This window comes from Perca fluviatilis, chromosome 8 (genome assembly GCF_010015445.1).
Source record: "Perca fluviatilis chromosome 8, GENO_Pfluv_1.0, whole genome shotgun sequence".
Classification (NCBI taxonomy): domain Eukaryota; kingdom Metazoa; phylum Chordata; class Actinopteri; order Perciformes; family Percidae; genus Perca; species Perca fluviatilis.
Window position 1 is genome coordinate 24,153,675 of NC_053119.1, and position 15,903 is coordinate 24,169,577.

Consider the following 15,903-nt stretch of genomic DNA (forward strand, 5'->3'; position numbering starts at 1 on the left):
ATTTGTCAGTGGGACTAGGATATGCATTTATTCTGTAATCTGTTGTGTCTCTGCACTGGTAGCCTTTTTCACAAGTTTAACAGTATCTATATTTCTGTCAGAGAGAGGCCACCTGGCTGAGGTAAGCCAGCAGATTGATGTGAGGAAGATAAAGGTGACATAGAAGTGTTTCCAGCTGAGGATCAATGTATTGTGGTAAAAAAAAAAAAATGCTTGTTTGAGGTAGGCTGTTGGATTCTGTACATATACTGTACATGTTTGCAACTGTGCTTTGGGGGTCGACCTTGTTTTTTTTGTATGTGTTTTTTTTTTCTCCAAAAATCAGCTGCCTGCATCAGGTGTCAGGAGTTGACTGTTGGGATCCCACCAAAGGAAGGGTATAAATACAAGACATGATGAGACAGACAGGAGCAATCCCACTGTATGGAGCCACAACTCCTGGTCACAGATGCTCCAAGCTCTGACAGACTCTTGCATAGACAGTACACATAGTGTGTATAGGGCCTGGCTCCAGGGCTTCCCTTGTGCTCCCATGCGAAGAGGACCCCCAGGGGAGCTGACGCCAGCTGAGACTGAAAAACAAGGTAAGAGCCCAGCTGACACACATGCATACAGGCTCAGCTGTTTGTCTCAAAGGAGAGTTCAGCATGTCAAGTGCACAGAGAGCTAGGAAATGAAGGAGTACTGCCAGATTTGAGCCTCCCAGGGAGAAAACGGTAGCGAGAAGACCGAAAGATGGATAGACGAAAGAGACTAGAGTGTGTGCACCATGGTTGTGCAATGGTAAGATTGTTTGACTGATTTATTGTCTGAACTTGTAATGGAACCTAGATAATATGGGAGGAGATGAAATATGGTGTGTCAATGCAGTAGTATCACTGATCTTACCTGTGCTATAGTATCAAGAGCACTTGCCTGTTGAAATACGACTCTTCGATGTAACAATGTTGTGTTTGGAATAATTCTTTATGATCTTTATTCAATATGATGTTTTTTTCTTTTTTTCCCCTCCTGTTTGGTCAATATGTAATATTAATAATAGTAAGCTTCCTGTATTTTAGATTTTTTCCCCCAAGCATTTAAAATGCCAGTCAGAGGCTCCCGGGGCTCCAATTCTCTGTCCAGCCAAGAAAATGACTAATATAAATGATTGACAGCATTGCAGAGATAAGGTTGCCCATTTAGCAAACTCGCTGTGTCAAAGGAAAAAAATCCACAATGGCTCCCTGAGCGATGGGATTGGAGATGAGAGAAATGAAGATTTTTGTGCTGTATCGATCCCCCAATGCTTGTCTCATGCATTTTACACAAGATCAAAATGCCACTTATGTTATAATACAGCACTCTGGGATGGGGCTCACTACTCTCTGTTCAGTGGGATTTCAGGGAACTTGGTGCATTAATTCAACAGGAATCAAGTAAAGCTTTTAGATTGTGTCATGGGCTCAACGCTGAGAAGGCACTGGGGATATCTAAGCGTTTGAACCTTCAAATCTTTTCTCCTGCATCCACAGCCATGTATCTCACGGACAGCTGAAATTATTTTCTCACTTTTGTGATGGATCAAACTAACCTCTCCTCTCCTCTCCTCTCCTCTCCTCTCCTCTCCTCTCCTCTCCTTAGTCGCATAATGGCGGAGGAGAGCCTGGAGACAGATGGCCCCAGATCCTCCATGCCGGCTGAGCTCCACCATCCCCACTCTGAGTACTCTCAGTGGAAGTTTAAACTGTTTCGGGTGAAGTCCATGGAGAAGGCCCCTCTGCCCAGTGAAACACAGCCTGAGAAAGGAGCCTTGTTAGAGATCTCACATCATGCAGCTCCAAATATAGAGTCAGATAATGCTGTTAGTCCAGGGAGTGTTATGAAATTGTGCCTCGGGGGAAAAAGCAAGGAAAATGTGGAGGGCCCTGGCTGGAGGGTAGATATGAAGCTACAGGAGATGGACACCCACATGAACCACCTCAGGTGATAACATGTCACTATACTACATTACCTTCCCTATATAATATGCAATTCTTTAAAAAAATTTGACAACATTGTTTTCCTCTATGAAGGTGCTTGTGCCGTCTCTGTGGATTGACCCTGAGAAAAGTCAAAGGACCGGTGCACGACGTTAACGGGGATCTGGATGAGATCAGCAAGGGTGCCCTGCGTAAAATGGGCTGCAAGTTTACAAGCTGGCCAGAGGTCATCCTCAAAGTCTTCAAAGTGGATGTGACAGAGGACATAGAGTCTGTCCAACCTCTTCTCTTCTGCCATCGCTGCTGGGTGGTTTCCATACGCGGCGGCGGCGTCTGCAGCTTCTCCAGAACGAGCGTCCCGGAATGGAAACCCCACTCTTCCCCCTGCCATCTTTGCTCCCCCAGGAAACCTTCATTCCAGCGGACTGGAAGGAAGAGGCGAAAAGCCATTCCCAAAGCCCAGAGCCTGGCAAAAAGGACCAGGTGGGACTACAGCGACAGCATTGCCGTGGGTGAGAGGAGGGCTCTGAGACCGTTCGGAGACCATCATCACTCTCCTGTGCTCCGAGCGTGCAGGAAACCCAGCATCCAGAGAGAGCAATGGGTGAGGAACATCACCCACTGCCAGAAAGACCATGTGAATACCAAGCTGATCTCGGAGAAGCTCCCTGTGGACTTCCTCTTGTCTTTCACCTGCCTGGTGTGTGACCACCTGCTCTCTGATCCAGTCCAGTCCCCCTGTGGACACCTCTTCTGCCGCAGCTGTATTATAAAATATAGCCATGTTCTGGGACCTCACTGCCCGGCCTGCAACTTGTCCTGCGCCCCTGATGATCTCAGCCCACCCACCAAAACCTTCTTATCAGCCCTACATTCCCTACCTCTGCTCTGCCCTAGGAGCGGCTGCGGCAAGCAAGTAAGGTTAGACTCGTTCAAAGCTCATTGTCTGGGCCATGAGCTGGATGGACGGGACCCAAAGCAGCAGTCATCAGAAATCGACAACTCCCTGCAAGCCAATAAAGGGGGAAGACCCCGTCAGCACCTGCTGTCGCTTACCCGTCGTGCCCAGAAGCATCGGCTGAGGGAAATGAAGAACCAGGTGAGGGCGTTTGCAGACAAAGAGGAAGGTGGCGACTTGAAGTCTGTGTGCCAGGCTCTGTTTCTGCTTGCACTGAGGTCTGCGAATGAACACCGGCAAGCAGATGAGCTAGAGGCCATGATGCAAGGTAATAAGCTATTGTAATGTTTTTTTTTGTTTAATCAACGTATAACCCTCCGTAGCCAAGACAAAGGGACACAAACAAATGAAAATTATGATAGCGTTGGCTCATTAATATTTCTGCCTGTCTCGGAGTGAATACAGTCATCTCATTAATAGCAATGAATTGAAAAGTTCACTATTGAAGAGGGAGAAGTTTTCTCTGATTTTGATTGAAAAGCATTTCATTTTTGTCCATCTCCGTTTATTGAACCACCGCTGTTGCACGCTCAAACCCTCCCTGATTCTCTCCCACACACATTCCCTGCCTGCTTGTCCGTCAGTCTCTCAGTCTCACACTCCCTTTAATGCACAATAACAACTCTTGTGAAGGGGCTGTTAGAATCAAAACAACATCAGCAGCTCTTGTATCTGCAAATTACACAGACAGCACCATCCTCCTCTCTGGGGAATAGAAGCCAGCTGGTGTCTGTTTTCATCTGCAGCCAATACATCACTTTTGCCAGCTTCACTGACTCACCCTCTGTCCCCTTATAACATTTGGAAATTAGGAAATATTGGATTCTGTAATCATGGGCTTGTGGGCTTTTGACAATGATACATTCACATTTGGGTGGTAAATTTGCAATTTTCGCTGTCTCATAGTATAAATGACTCTAAATGCAGGATATCAAATGAGGAAATGTTGGATACTGAAGTTCTTTTCAAGCACTAGAAATGGGCTTCCAGTTTGGTGTTAAATAATTCTTTCCATGTCTAAATCCTTTCCTCTCACCTTCTTCTTTTTTTTGTTTTGTTTTTACTTTGCCTCCTTCTGTCTCTCTCCTGAAACTTTCTCTCTTTTCCTTCTCTCTCTCTCTCTCTCTCTGCAGGCAGAGGCTTTGGGTTGCATCCTGCTGTGTGCCTGGCCATTCGGGTCAACACTTTCCTGAGCTGCAGCCAGTATCACAAGATGTACCGGACTGTCAAAGCCACCAGTGGCCGCCAGATCTTTCAGCCCCTGCACTCCCTGCGAGCTGCAGAGAAGGAGCTTCTCCCTGGCTTTCACGAGTTTGAATGGCAGCCCGCTCTCAAGAATGTGTCTACATCTTGTAGTGTTGGCATTATTAATGGAGTCTCTGGATGGGCTTCCTCGGTGGATGACTTCCCAGCTGACACCATCACTCGGCGGTTTCGCTATGATGTGGCACTGGTGTCAGCATTAAAGGATCTGGAGGAGGACATCATGGAGGGGCTGAGCGAGAGTGGGATGGAAGACAGTGCTTGCACCTCAGGCTTCAGTGTCATGATCAAGGAATCCTGTGATGGCATGGGCGATGTCAGCGAGAAGCACGGTGGAGGACCAGCTGTTCCTGAGAAGGCTGTACGTTTTTCTTTCACTATTATGTCTATCTCCGTCCTGGCAGACGAGGAGGAGAAAGAGGTTACCATCTTCACTGAGCCAAAGCCAAACTCAGAACTGTCCTGTAAGCCCCTTTGCCTGATGTTTGTGGATGAGTCAGACCATGAGACGCTCACAGCCGTCCTGGGGCCTATAGTTGCAGAGCGTAATGCAATGAAAGAGAGCAGGCTCATCGTATCCATGGGTGGACTACCTCGCTCCTTTCGCTTTCACTTCAGAGGCACGGGATATGATGAGAAGATGGTGCGTGAGATGGAGGGCCTCGAGGCCTCAGGGTCCACCTACGTGTGCACTCTTTGTGACTCCACTCGGGCAGAGGCTTCTCAAAACATGGTGCTACATTCCGTCACCCGCAGTCATGAAGAGAACCTAGATCGGTATGAAATATGGAGAACCAACCCCTTTTCTGAGTCCGTAGATGAGCTGCGAGACAGAGTCAAGGGGGTCTCTGCCAAGCCCTTCATGGAGACCCATTTAACGCTGGACGCATTGCACTGTGACATCGGCAATGCCACTGAGTTCTACAAAATCTTCCAGGATGAGATCGGAGAGGTGTACAAAAAGGTCAACCCCAGTCGGGAGGAACGGCGCAGCTGGAGGGCGGCCCTGGATAAACAGCTGAGGAAGAAGTTGAAGCTGAGACCGGTGATGAGGATGAATGGGAACTATGCCCGGAGGCTAATGACCCAAGAGGCTGTGGAGGTGGTGTGTGAGCTGGTGCCCTCAGAGGAGAGGAGGGAGGCCCTGAGGGAGCTTATAAGGATCTACATCCAGATGAAGCCTGTGTGGCGCGCCTCCTGCCCTGCCAAGGAGTGCCCCGACCAGCTGTGCCGCTACAGCTTTAACTCCCAGCGCTTTGCTGACATTCTCTCCTCTACATTTAAATATAGGTATGATGGAAAGATAACCAATTACCTGCACAAGACCCTGGCCCACGTGCCTGAAATCATAGAGAGAGATGGATCCATAGGAGCTTGGGCCAGCGAAGGGAACGAGTCAGCGAACAAACTGTTCAGGCGTTTCCGGAAGATGAACGCACGTCAGTCAAAGGCCTTTGAGCTAGAGGATGTGTTGAAACATCACTGGCTCTACACTTCCAAGCTCTTGCAGAAGTTTATGGAAGCTCACAAGGACTCTGCCAAAGCTTTGCAAGCTACCATTGACCCAGTCCAGAGCCAGGATTATGAGGAAATGTCTCTGGAAATTGATGACTTTTGATTTTTGATTTTACAGCAATGTGAACCTTAAGTAAAATTTCACTGCTTTCAAGATAGATTTCAACATTTTAATTGCCTCCATCAGAAATATGGACTTGTTTACAAATGTGCTTTCTATATTCATTCATTGATATTTAAAATAATGGGGAATGCAGCTTATGGACATAAAGCCAAGATTTTCTACATTTTTGTTTTATATTTTGTTGCGATTGAAGTATCTTTGCAAATTTAAACCATCATCTTTTATTGTTGTATTTTTACAAAATACTTATCCCATTAAATAACCAATTTCTTGCACTCGAACAGAGCGCAAGAAATTCTAAAATTCTAAAATTTGATGGACAATAATTTTTTTTATATATATATATATTCACCTTGCTTTGTTAGCTGTTATTTACCACAGTGCAAAGATGGGGACACAGAGGAACATAGAAGTGACACACAGGTTTCTTTTTCTCCTGCTCTTTGCAGGAAAGTTCTTTTTTTCTCTTCACCGTCTGTGAAATATGGCGCAGTTTATTGTATTGCAAGGATATGACACATTTATGAATTTATATAGAGAGGATATTTATGGAAACAGATGAAAGTGCTGTAAGTCATGGAGTGAAATTGTGTTAAAAAGACCACATTTGTGGCCACTGTATTAATATATCATTTGAGCTGAAACAAAATGCAATCACAGAGACCCAAATGTTTTTTGTTTCATGAGTGCCCTCTGAAAAAGATTACTTTAGTGTTTTATCGAGGGATCCCTGAGGGGCAGAATGGATGCCAGGTCACTTTGAACCAATTTTTATCTCTTTTAGTTTTTGCACAGGAGGATAGATGATTCAAATTCGAATTCTTCACATAAAATAAAGCATATACTGACCTTTTTGTTGATATCATAAAAATACAGTATGGTCCATTACGAAGCCTAATGCCCCATGGACTCCCCAGCAGGCAGGGATTTTTCTGTAGTTCTGTATATAACCTGGCTCTTTTTCTGCTGATATTTCTTCATTGCCACGGGTTGACAGAGGAGAGGGATGAGCGGGAGCTAGAAACTGATTTGTTGGCAACTTTATTTGTTTGATTGATTGATTATATTATCTTTATTTGTGCCCTCACCATTTTGAATTGTGACAGGCAATTTTGTTTTCCTGTTTGATTGAAAGTTTGATTTTATTTTACTGTCATAGGTTTAACCAAGTGACAGCTGTGAAATATTCACATTTCATTCCATAGTTGTCTTTCCTACAATACCATCATGTCTCAGAGTGAAACTAGTCTCTTATTTGTTTTGTTGCCATAATGAATTGCATTTCTAAAGTAATGGATGATGGATGACTCACAGGATTCCACTTTTGTTTTGTTTTTTACCATGGATTTCCTCATTTTCTGTTTCAATATTACACTAAATATTTGGTAAACTGTTTATTGGGGTTGCTGAAGACTTTCAGTGGTGATTTATTTCAACAACTTACCATCCTTTTGACGAGTTACCTGAGTTTGTACTTTTTTTTACCTTGTTTCCTCCAAAGAATAAATAAAGACATAATCTGACTTGATCTTCTGGTTGTTTCTTATTTAACAATTCTTTTCATGGTTTTGTGTTTTAATATTGAAAAATTCAGAGTTTGATCCTGAAAGAAAGCACTCGTAACTGCTTAATTTTCACTGCGTAAAAAAAAAATACAAAATAACAATGAACTGTCATACAGCGAATGAAAACACTCACTAGAAACACTGCATGGAGATATGCTAAAACATTGAGATTGTGAAAGCTCTTTAAAATGATATGGAGCTGTAAGGACCTTTAGGTTCAGGTTGTTCATTCAGCTTGCCTTTTAATTAATTACTGATGTAACTGACTACGGATTTGTACATACGGTATTTTTATTATTATTTATTTATTAATTATAATTTTTTTTTAAAACAACTATTTAGGTAGATTTGGCTCTGGGAGCCAATGTTAGGAAGTGTTAATTTAATCCCATTATTTTCACTTTGGTCCATGATGGAATACTACTGCAAACTTAAAAACTTGAAACATTGATCTATCAAGATTTTCTGTCACATAAAAAGTTTTAAAAAACACATATGAGGACAGAATGTTGTTTATTGTTGTTTTAATTTAGAACAGATCAGCATATTGGGTATTTTTCATTCACTAGTCATCATTTGAATGGTAAAAAGAAATGTAGCAAGAATTCAGTTCCATCTGGCCATGGAAGGAAGTGTTAAGAAATAAAGATGAATCCAAAATTACAATAAACTGTTATACAGCTGGCAAAACACAAACTAGAAACATTGCAGACAGACTTGCTAAAATATTCCACAATATTCCATGACAAGGTACAATCATAATGGAAAGGTTGCAATTCTATTGTTTATTTTCTTCACAAAATGTTTGACTGAATATAAACAAGAAACATGCTGAATACACACAGCATTCTTAACAGTGATCGACACGCATCATAAACTGGATTCAGTCGAAAAGCCTCCTAAAAAAGCTTTTTTTGGCAGGGGATATCTTGATTGTCGGAGTTTTCCTGTCCTTAACTTTCATGGGGATACGCTTCGGAGACATGACCTGTCGAGGTGGGGTCATCTCCTGGTAGGGCAGGCCTCCGTGGTCGTGGCAGAAGTACCTTTTGCTGCCCTGAGAGAGCCTGAGCAGCAGAGTCTCAGACAGCTCCATGCACTGGGCATGGACCCAGTGTCCCTCTTCCCCTCTGGAACAGAAGATCATGGCTGGCCGGTGGAGCTCAGTGGAGTAGTATGGCTCCCATGTGTTGGGGTCCACCTGACAGCCCAGGCAGCATTTGATCCAGTAGCCCGTTTGTGATTCGTCCTCCTCATCCTCCTCATTGTAATTACCCCCTTCTCCATCACTACTGTCCTCCAGCTCATGCGGCTCACGACCAAAGTAGAGCTCCTCAGAGTCTTCGAGAGGAGTGGAGTCGTCGAATTCTGTTGACTCCTGGCTGCAGCCCTGGGTTACTTCCTTCTCTTTGGCGTCTCCCTCTGCCTGGAAGCTCACCTGATAGAAGTAATGCATATCTGCTTGGGACGGCCTTCCCTCAGTAGGTACAGCAAGTAGGATGCTTCCCTCCCCGGCACTGCCGCCAAACCAAGTGCGACTATGGATGATATCTGGGATCCACTTAGGTGCTTCTAAGGGCTCAAAGTGGATCCCTTTCTCATCCAGAATCACAGTGCTGCACTCCAGCCTCTTCTGAGAGTTTGACTGATACCCACCTAAGATGATATATCTGTGGGTAGGACCTGTACGGCTGATTATGGCACTAGAGATGGATATGCCAGTTTCAAGAGTCTCACAGGAAAGCAAGGGGCTGCCCTGCAAAAGCTCAACACGCAGGCGGAAGAGCCGAGGGAGGCGGGAGTCAGAGGTGAGCGAGTGACCCCCGAGGAAGTAGACACAGTCCTCTCTGGCAAGGGCCAAATGGAAAGACTGTCCGTCGCTGAGCTCAGGTAAAGTGTGAGCAGAGGAGCAACCAAACTCCAAGTCAAACAGGAACACCTGGGGGGGACAGTCGACCACGCTATTCCAGCTCTCCGTGGTCCGCTCTCCCGCAGGCATGTAGGATCTACCACCAAACAATACACAAGCTGTCTTCCCATGGCTTTGAACTATGCTCATGGTGTGGCCGTATCTGGCCCCTGGCACTTCTCCCACTAGTTCTTTCTCTTTGCAGCACAGGGTCAGTTTACGATTGCAGCCACGGCTATCCATGGTCAGCAGGTACAGGCTCGATGAGATCTCGTTATTTGGGGTGCGGCCACCGTGGATGAGATAACTCTCTGGAAGCCCGTCATAGGGGTCAAGGCGGCAAACAGCTGGGCAACGTAATGGAGGAAGGTAGCATGAGTCATTGGAGAAAGAGATGGCCCTCAACTTCATCTCACCACATTTAATGCGAACGCCAAACACTCCCGTAGGACATGAGCGCTTTGGCCAACCTTTCTGGCCAAACAGGAGAACTTCCCCATCGAGCTGCAGCAGAGAGAAGCCCGGCTGTATGAGGCCTGCACAGTTCACTGGAGTTAATGGTTGCAGGGTCATTTCCCGGCAGCTGTCTGCGTCAAAACAACACACAAACACAGAAACACAAAAATATGTCAGTCAGCTGTTGATTGTTTTCATTCAGGGATGCAGTGTTTAACAGTGTCCTGTTTATACAGTAACACCTGGAGGATCATAATCCACATAATCCAGACCCCAAACATGTATAAACAGGGGCATACAGTCATTCAGCCTCTCTGCAAGACACTCTCTTTTTAAATTGCTGAAAGATGGAATACATAATGATATAATATAATAAATGGTAAAAATAACAATAACTAATAAAAAGACTACTACGACTAATACTACTACTTATTATTATTGTAATATCAAAAAAAAAAGAGTTATAATTAAAAATGTAGATTTTAAACTAGACTTTTCTAAGACTCATTTGGCCAGGATGTGACATTTTGGGATGGAGAGCACAACAACCGTGACACACCTACCAACACTACCAATGCTGAGGTTAACATACTGCTTCTGTTACTATATGCTATGTGCTGTATGATGCTGCTGTTGCTATTGTTTGGCAACACAAAGTAGCAAAGCGTGACTGAGTCTTAACCTGTTATAAAACGACTGAAATTCTATGCTTTTTGGTCTAAACGGCATACCCAAATTAAAAGTGGTACAGCTCCCATATACTTTGACACTTTGTGCCTTATATCATTGGAAAGGTAAGACTCTCAAGTTTGTGTTACAAGTGTCAGGGTGATTCTAGGCCTTACTGACACAGAGTTACAGAGGCTAGAATGGAGGTTTTTTTTCCCCGTCCAAGTCATACATCTGTAAACTGACTAAAATACACTGCTGTCTTAAAGTTAAACATCAGCAACAGTTGTATGTCCATAAGTAAGGGGAGATTACCTCTTCATGGGTTCACTTTATTATTTTCAACCACACACAAAACCTCATATTTAAACTTTCTATCTTTGAATTAGAACCTCACATGGTGTACTTTAATGTAGCATGAGACACAAACAAACACTGGCTGTCACGTTCTGGGAATGTCACAGTACTCATTACTACACATTTTCCGGTGTCAGTGCTATTACAAAATTATTGGACAGTGGCACTGTGTTCATTAGCTATTGGTAATGTGGATTCTACCTTTTAAATGAAGATAAATAAAAACAAAATTGCTGAATTTATTTTCCATCTGAATGAATGACATACTATCTCTTAATAATGAATTACATTTTAGAGTTAAGATAAGTTATTTATCCATCATTACTTCAAATGACTTGTATAACAATCCTTTTAGTAGTGTTAACAGCAATATTAATACTGCTGTGGACACTATAAGTGACTTCAACACAGACAGTGTCACTGTACAAGAGTAACAGTAGCATGATATTGATTTAAAAAGCCTGAGAACTTTTTTAGTATCATATTTTTTTAGTTTGCTTACCTTACGGCCAAGGCCAGGATGTCGAGCTCACTTTAGCGTGAGTCTGAAGATAAACCTAAAAGGCTCTTTATGTAGCCAAACTTTGACAAAGGCAGACGGCGAGAGAGAGAGAGGAGTTTGTGAAGCTTCGTTGACTCACAAACACTTCCAGATCTTGAGGTTAACAGTCTGTGACTGCTGCTCGCTGGCAGGTGTGCTGCCTGAACGCATTTAGTGTATCACTTCAAAGGTATCACTGGATATCAGTTATACCAGAGAAGGTACAACAGGCTCTTGTCTGTTTGAACAAACCTAACCGCTATAATTCCTTAAGAAAAATATAGTGTAGGTTTTCTTTCTCTCCAGTACTTTAAAACGTTTAAATGTCAGATCCAAAAGAAAATAGGACATGCTGCTTTGCTCTCACATTTTAAGAAATTGCCTTTTTACAATAAATGAATAAATTGTGTTACACACATCCAAAACTGGCTTCAATTATGTGATACAGTACCTAAATAAATGATTGGAACTGATGTTCATAAACAAATCATGCTGGAAACGTGGCCTACATTGTGGAGGAAATGCATGATGACAAAATGTTTTGAAGTAGTCCAACATTGTACTGTCACTTCTTTTTATTGCCGTAACAAGACACACCTCTGATGTGAATCTTTTGCCAAGAGGTTGGAAGCAGACAATACAGATGGATAGATAACCACTGTGTGTGTGTGTGTGTGTGTGTGTGTGTGTGTATGTGTGTGTGTGTGTTCTCTGTGAAATTAAGTCAAACTTAAGACAAACTTTAAATTGTTATAGTTGTTATAGTTATTTCTGGAAGAAAATACCCTTATTCATATTTTGTCTTGATTATTATACTAACTGATGCAGATGCAAACAGCATTTTAATTGCATTTAGTTTACTGATATGCTTCCAACATTATTTGGGGAATTGAGCATTTGAAATTCCTTTAAATCTCATAATTTATGACCTGTGGCCAAACCATTTTCTAATAGCTGTGATTCTCAGATAATTAACTTCGTGTAAAGGATTGAAATTATTTTCCTAGTTTATTCACCAAGGCTAGGGCTGTTAATTCACACAATCATTCTGAAGCTGACTACATGACATAATCACTTCTTTTTTTTGTTAACTATGATGCGGCATATGACCCCCCCCCCAGTTATATACAGAAAAATAAGTCAAGGGCAACGTAGTATTTATTGAAGCACTGCTTCATGAGAATGTGTCCTTTTAAACGTAGTGCTTGTTTTATATACAGCCTTCACATTTTGAGCAATTGTTACTGTACTTTGCTACTGTAGCGTTAATTCAAATCTTTGTTTTTGGATATGATGTGTTTCCTTTCCCTTTATCTTCCTTGTGCTTTGCCTTCACATTAAGCCTCTTCCTTTTTCCTTATGGTTATTCTTTTTGGCATCAAAAATGATCTGGTCTTTTAAACACTGTCAGACGGCTCTTATAGCTTGCTGAAAAAAAGCCCAATACACATTTTAACAAATATGGCTATTAGTTGGAGACCTTATACATAAACACACTCCTTCAACACTGAATGACATGCTGTACGCAGGGAGTGTGAGTCATTTTTTCACACAGTACAGTCTGAACCTAACGCATTATCATACTATGATGCTGTTTCGTGAGGGGAGGGTAAAAGAAACATCATTCTTCAACAATGATGAATACATTCTAGCAGCTGGTTAAGTCTGAAATTCCTCTGTGTATGCCTCCGCTTTAAAGATTCGACCTACTGTAGGTAAAAGCAGATCCCCTATGTGAGTGACACACACATGCCTACACTGAGGGAAAAAACTGAGCTGGAAGCAGATGTCTACCCACTTATTAGCATAATGTTTTTGTGCACTGAGAGGCTGAGAGAAAACTTGAGGAGTGTGCAAAACAAAGGCAGAAACCACAAGTGCCTGGAAGACCGTTACAGCATGAAAACACAAAACAGCAGAGCACCTGTGTGTCTAAAGTGATGCTTACAGCGCTGTGTGGAAGAGAAAAAGAATTTACTAGAGAGGATATAGCACATGAATTCAGATGTCAGTGGGATATGCAGAATGGATTTTTTTTTTCCTGTTTTTATTTTTATTTTTTTAGAACTGTTCCATCCGTATGAATTCGGCCTTGGAAAAATAAACCTCTCTAGTCACCTCAAGGCATGGGCACAAAGCGCAGTTGAAAAGTACTGCCTGCTATGTAGCCACAGCTGGGATGGTGCAGAGAGTGAGTAGGAGGCACAGCAGTGTGTGGCAGACCCCAGGCCATGCAAGGATTTGTACATAATTGATAGAACAAAGTAATTAGAATCTATGATAGCACCTGTTTCTGTCCCTTGTAATGTATCACTACCTGACTGTTGCTACCCTGAAGCCTGGTTTTGACGGATGGCGCGGTGACAGCTCTGATGTTCTGACGATCATTGTGCAGTGGTGTTTATCACTATTTAATGTTACGGTAATTGCTCCCCTTGTGGTGATTGGTACTGAGTGCTGGTGTCACACTTCCACCTCTCTCTGGGTGATTTTTGCTGCTGCACGGTGGTTATCATATGTTGAGAGGTGACCTGTTATCTCACAGTTCAGTTTTTCCATTCAGAATCATTGTTTTCACTCTGCAACACTCACATGAATTTCAACCCTGTCTCCTAAATGTTTACAGTGCTACTGTATTAACAATGGACTCTACAGCTCCCTTAGCTCCATGGAGCATTTTGGCATCTTTCAGCTTGTTGTTCTGGTTTCATGGCCTGCTGCAACTTTAATGTTTTAGTTCACTCTCAGGTTTCCAGTCACAGCAGGCAGCTGTTTCCAGTAACTACCCTTCCTATTTTTTTGTGTACCTTATTGTAAAGTGTTACAGTGTAACTACCCTTCTGAAAAAGGGTAACTAATCATTCGTTACCCTTCTGAAAAACAGTAACTACCCTTCTGAAAAAGGGTAAATACCCTTTCAAAAACAGTAACTAATCATTAACTACTTTTTTTAATTATTAAAAAGGGTAACTAATCATTCGTTACCCTTCTGAAAAAGGGTAACTACCCTTCTGAAAAATAGTAACTACCCTTCTGAAAAACAGTAACTACCCTTCTGAAAAAGGGTAACTACCACTAATCATTAACTACCTATTTTTTTGTGTACCTTATTGTAAAGTGTTACCTAATAAGCAATTGCTTGCTTACATGTTATATCTATAACAACATTATAAGGTGACACTGTCTTAGTATTGTGTGTGCAGGTTATTGTGCTGCCCCCCAAATCCAATAAATCAATTTATGCAGGTTTACATTTTGTAAAAGAAAAGTCAGGGCTGACTCGAAGCATGACACGGGACATATTGACTTTTTCAATATATACGCCTGACTTAAGTGTTTTAGTAGCCTAAAGCTAGTGTGTGGGACACAGTACACAAATCCCAAGCTCTTACATTAAAGTCCCGTGTCTTGTACTAGCTCTTGAACGTGCATTGTAAGCACACATACTGTCCTCATTCTATTACTTCGGTCTGACTTCCTGGATTAGAAAAAGTGCTGCCAATTAACGCAATCCGTGTAGTATATGTTTCCTCAAAAACACATTTGGCAAAACAAATCACTAGGATATAAGGACATTTTGTAAGAAACAGGGTTGTTGAATACACAGCGTGACTTCCATGCTCAATGTTCTTCTGCTTCAAATCCCTCTTCTTTCATCTCGTTCCTATTGTTCTTGGATTCCCTGCTCCACTTAATGTGTTTCTCCTCTGTTGTCCTATCTCTCTGTAGGTAAGCAGCAATGTTTGGCTGCCTTGTTGTGGCAGAATGCCAGGGATGCAGTCACTGCCTCGGATACCCTGGCACCAGACCAGATGCTGGTGGAAACCCTGGAGTCTTTCTGCGGCTCTTTGGAGCTCTTCTATGGTCGGCTTCATTTACTGTAGCTGTCTTCAGGACAGTGTCACAGTTCATGGGTTGTGACTGTTACATGTTGAGCAGGCAACCTGAAGCTATGTTTTAAGCTGATAAGCTTAGATCTGTCCCCACCCTACCGCTCCCTTCTCCCAACGGGGATTGCGGTGAGTAGACACACGACGGCGGCCCTGCAACTTAACCCGCTCCCGAGGGAAATGGAGGGATCAAGAGACAGTGGAGGAAAAGAGCGGTCAGAACGCAGAGGGAGCGAGATGTGACAACAGCAGGACAGCTCACCTGTGGATCAGGTCAGGGTCAGTGGCTTGTTGATTCCCCGCTGCACCCTGTAAGCCTGATGGATTAAAGCTATGAATATAAAAACCTGCATAACAGTCACTCAAACTGAATCCCCTCGTTGAATTACCCCTCCTCTCCTTTACCTGTCCCAGTGCTTTCCTCCTTTATCTGTGTCTGTCTCCTCCAGTTTATCTCCACAGTCCTCCCTATTGCAGCAAGTCTCGATTTTCTTTAAGCAAATGGCCCGACTGTTTCAGCGCAGGGGAGTTTACCTCAGATATGTACACTGAAGCATGAACAGGACCTCAGGCAATGCCAGCTATTGATTTTACCATGATTCTGATTCGAGGGCTCCATGTTGCAATCAATACCATACATCAGTGAACTGCACAGTGAAACTGATGTTCCCAGATAGGATCCCATATTTGGTTTG

General features: G+C 42.9%; 2 protein-coding genes across 6 annotated transcripts in view; one reads left to right on the forward strand and one right to left on the reverse strand.

Moving 5' to 3' along the window:
- The first annotated feature begins 436 nt into the window (after positions 1-436).
- rag1 (recombination activating 1) lies at positions 437-7,316 on the forward strand. 2 transcript variants are annotated; one of them, XM_039807598.1, is made up of 4 exons: positions 437-584; positions 1,624-1,965; positions 2,055-3,187; positions 4,053-7,316. In XM_039807598.1, the coding sequence occupies exons 2-4, from the start codon at positions 1,631-1,633 to the stop codon at positions 5,798-5,800; spliced, it is 3,216 nt and encodes a 1,071-aa protein (XP_039663532.1). In that variant the 5' UTR covers positions 437-584; positions 1,624-1,630; the 3' UTR covers positions 5,801-7,316. The 2 variants fall into 2 exon arrangements, with proteins under 2 accessions (XP_039663532.1, XP_039663529.1); XM_039807595.1 differs by lacking the exon at positions 437-584 and adding an exon at positions 717-783.
- A 586-nt stretch (positions 7,317-7,902) lies between these two features.
- rag2 (recombination activating gene 2) overlaps positions 7,903-15,903 on the reverse strand; it is a 58,767-nt gene continuing 50,766 nt past the window's right edge. For 2 of the 4 annotated variants that reach the window (XM_039807602.1, XM_039807601.1), the window contains exon 2: positions 7,903-9,882. In XM_039807602.1, the coding sequence (XP_039663536.1) occupies positions 8,270-9,868 (1,599 nt within the window). In that variant the 5' untranslated portion in view covers positions 9,869-9,882 and the 3' untranslated portion in view covers positions 7,903-8,269. Of the gene's footprint in view, positions 9,883-11,279; positions 11,367-15,903 lie in introns of those variants that run through there. The other 2 variants (XM_039807599.1, XM_039807600.1) reach the window with 2 other exon arrangements.

Bases quoted from the DNA above. Each gene is read 5' to 3' on its own strand.
- rag1 (XM_039807595.1), top strand. The intron at 1,966-2,054 runs GTGATAACATGT...TCCTCTATGAAG, and splicing joins ACCCACATGAACCACCTCAG to GTGCTTGTGCCGTCTCTGTG. The intron at 3,188-4,052 runs GTAATAAGCTAT...CTCTCTCTGCAG, and splicing joins GCTAGAGGCCATGATGCAAG to GCAGAGGCTTTGGGTTGCAT.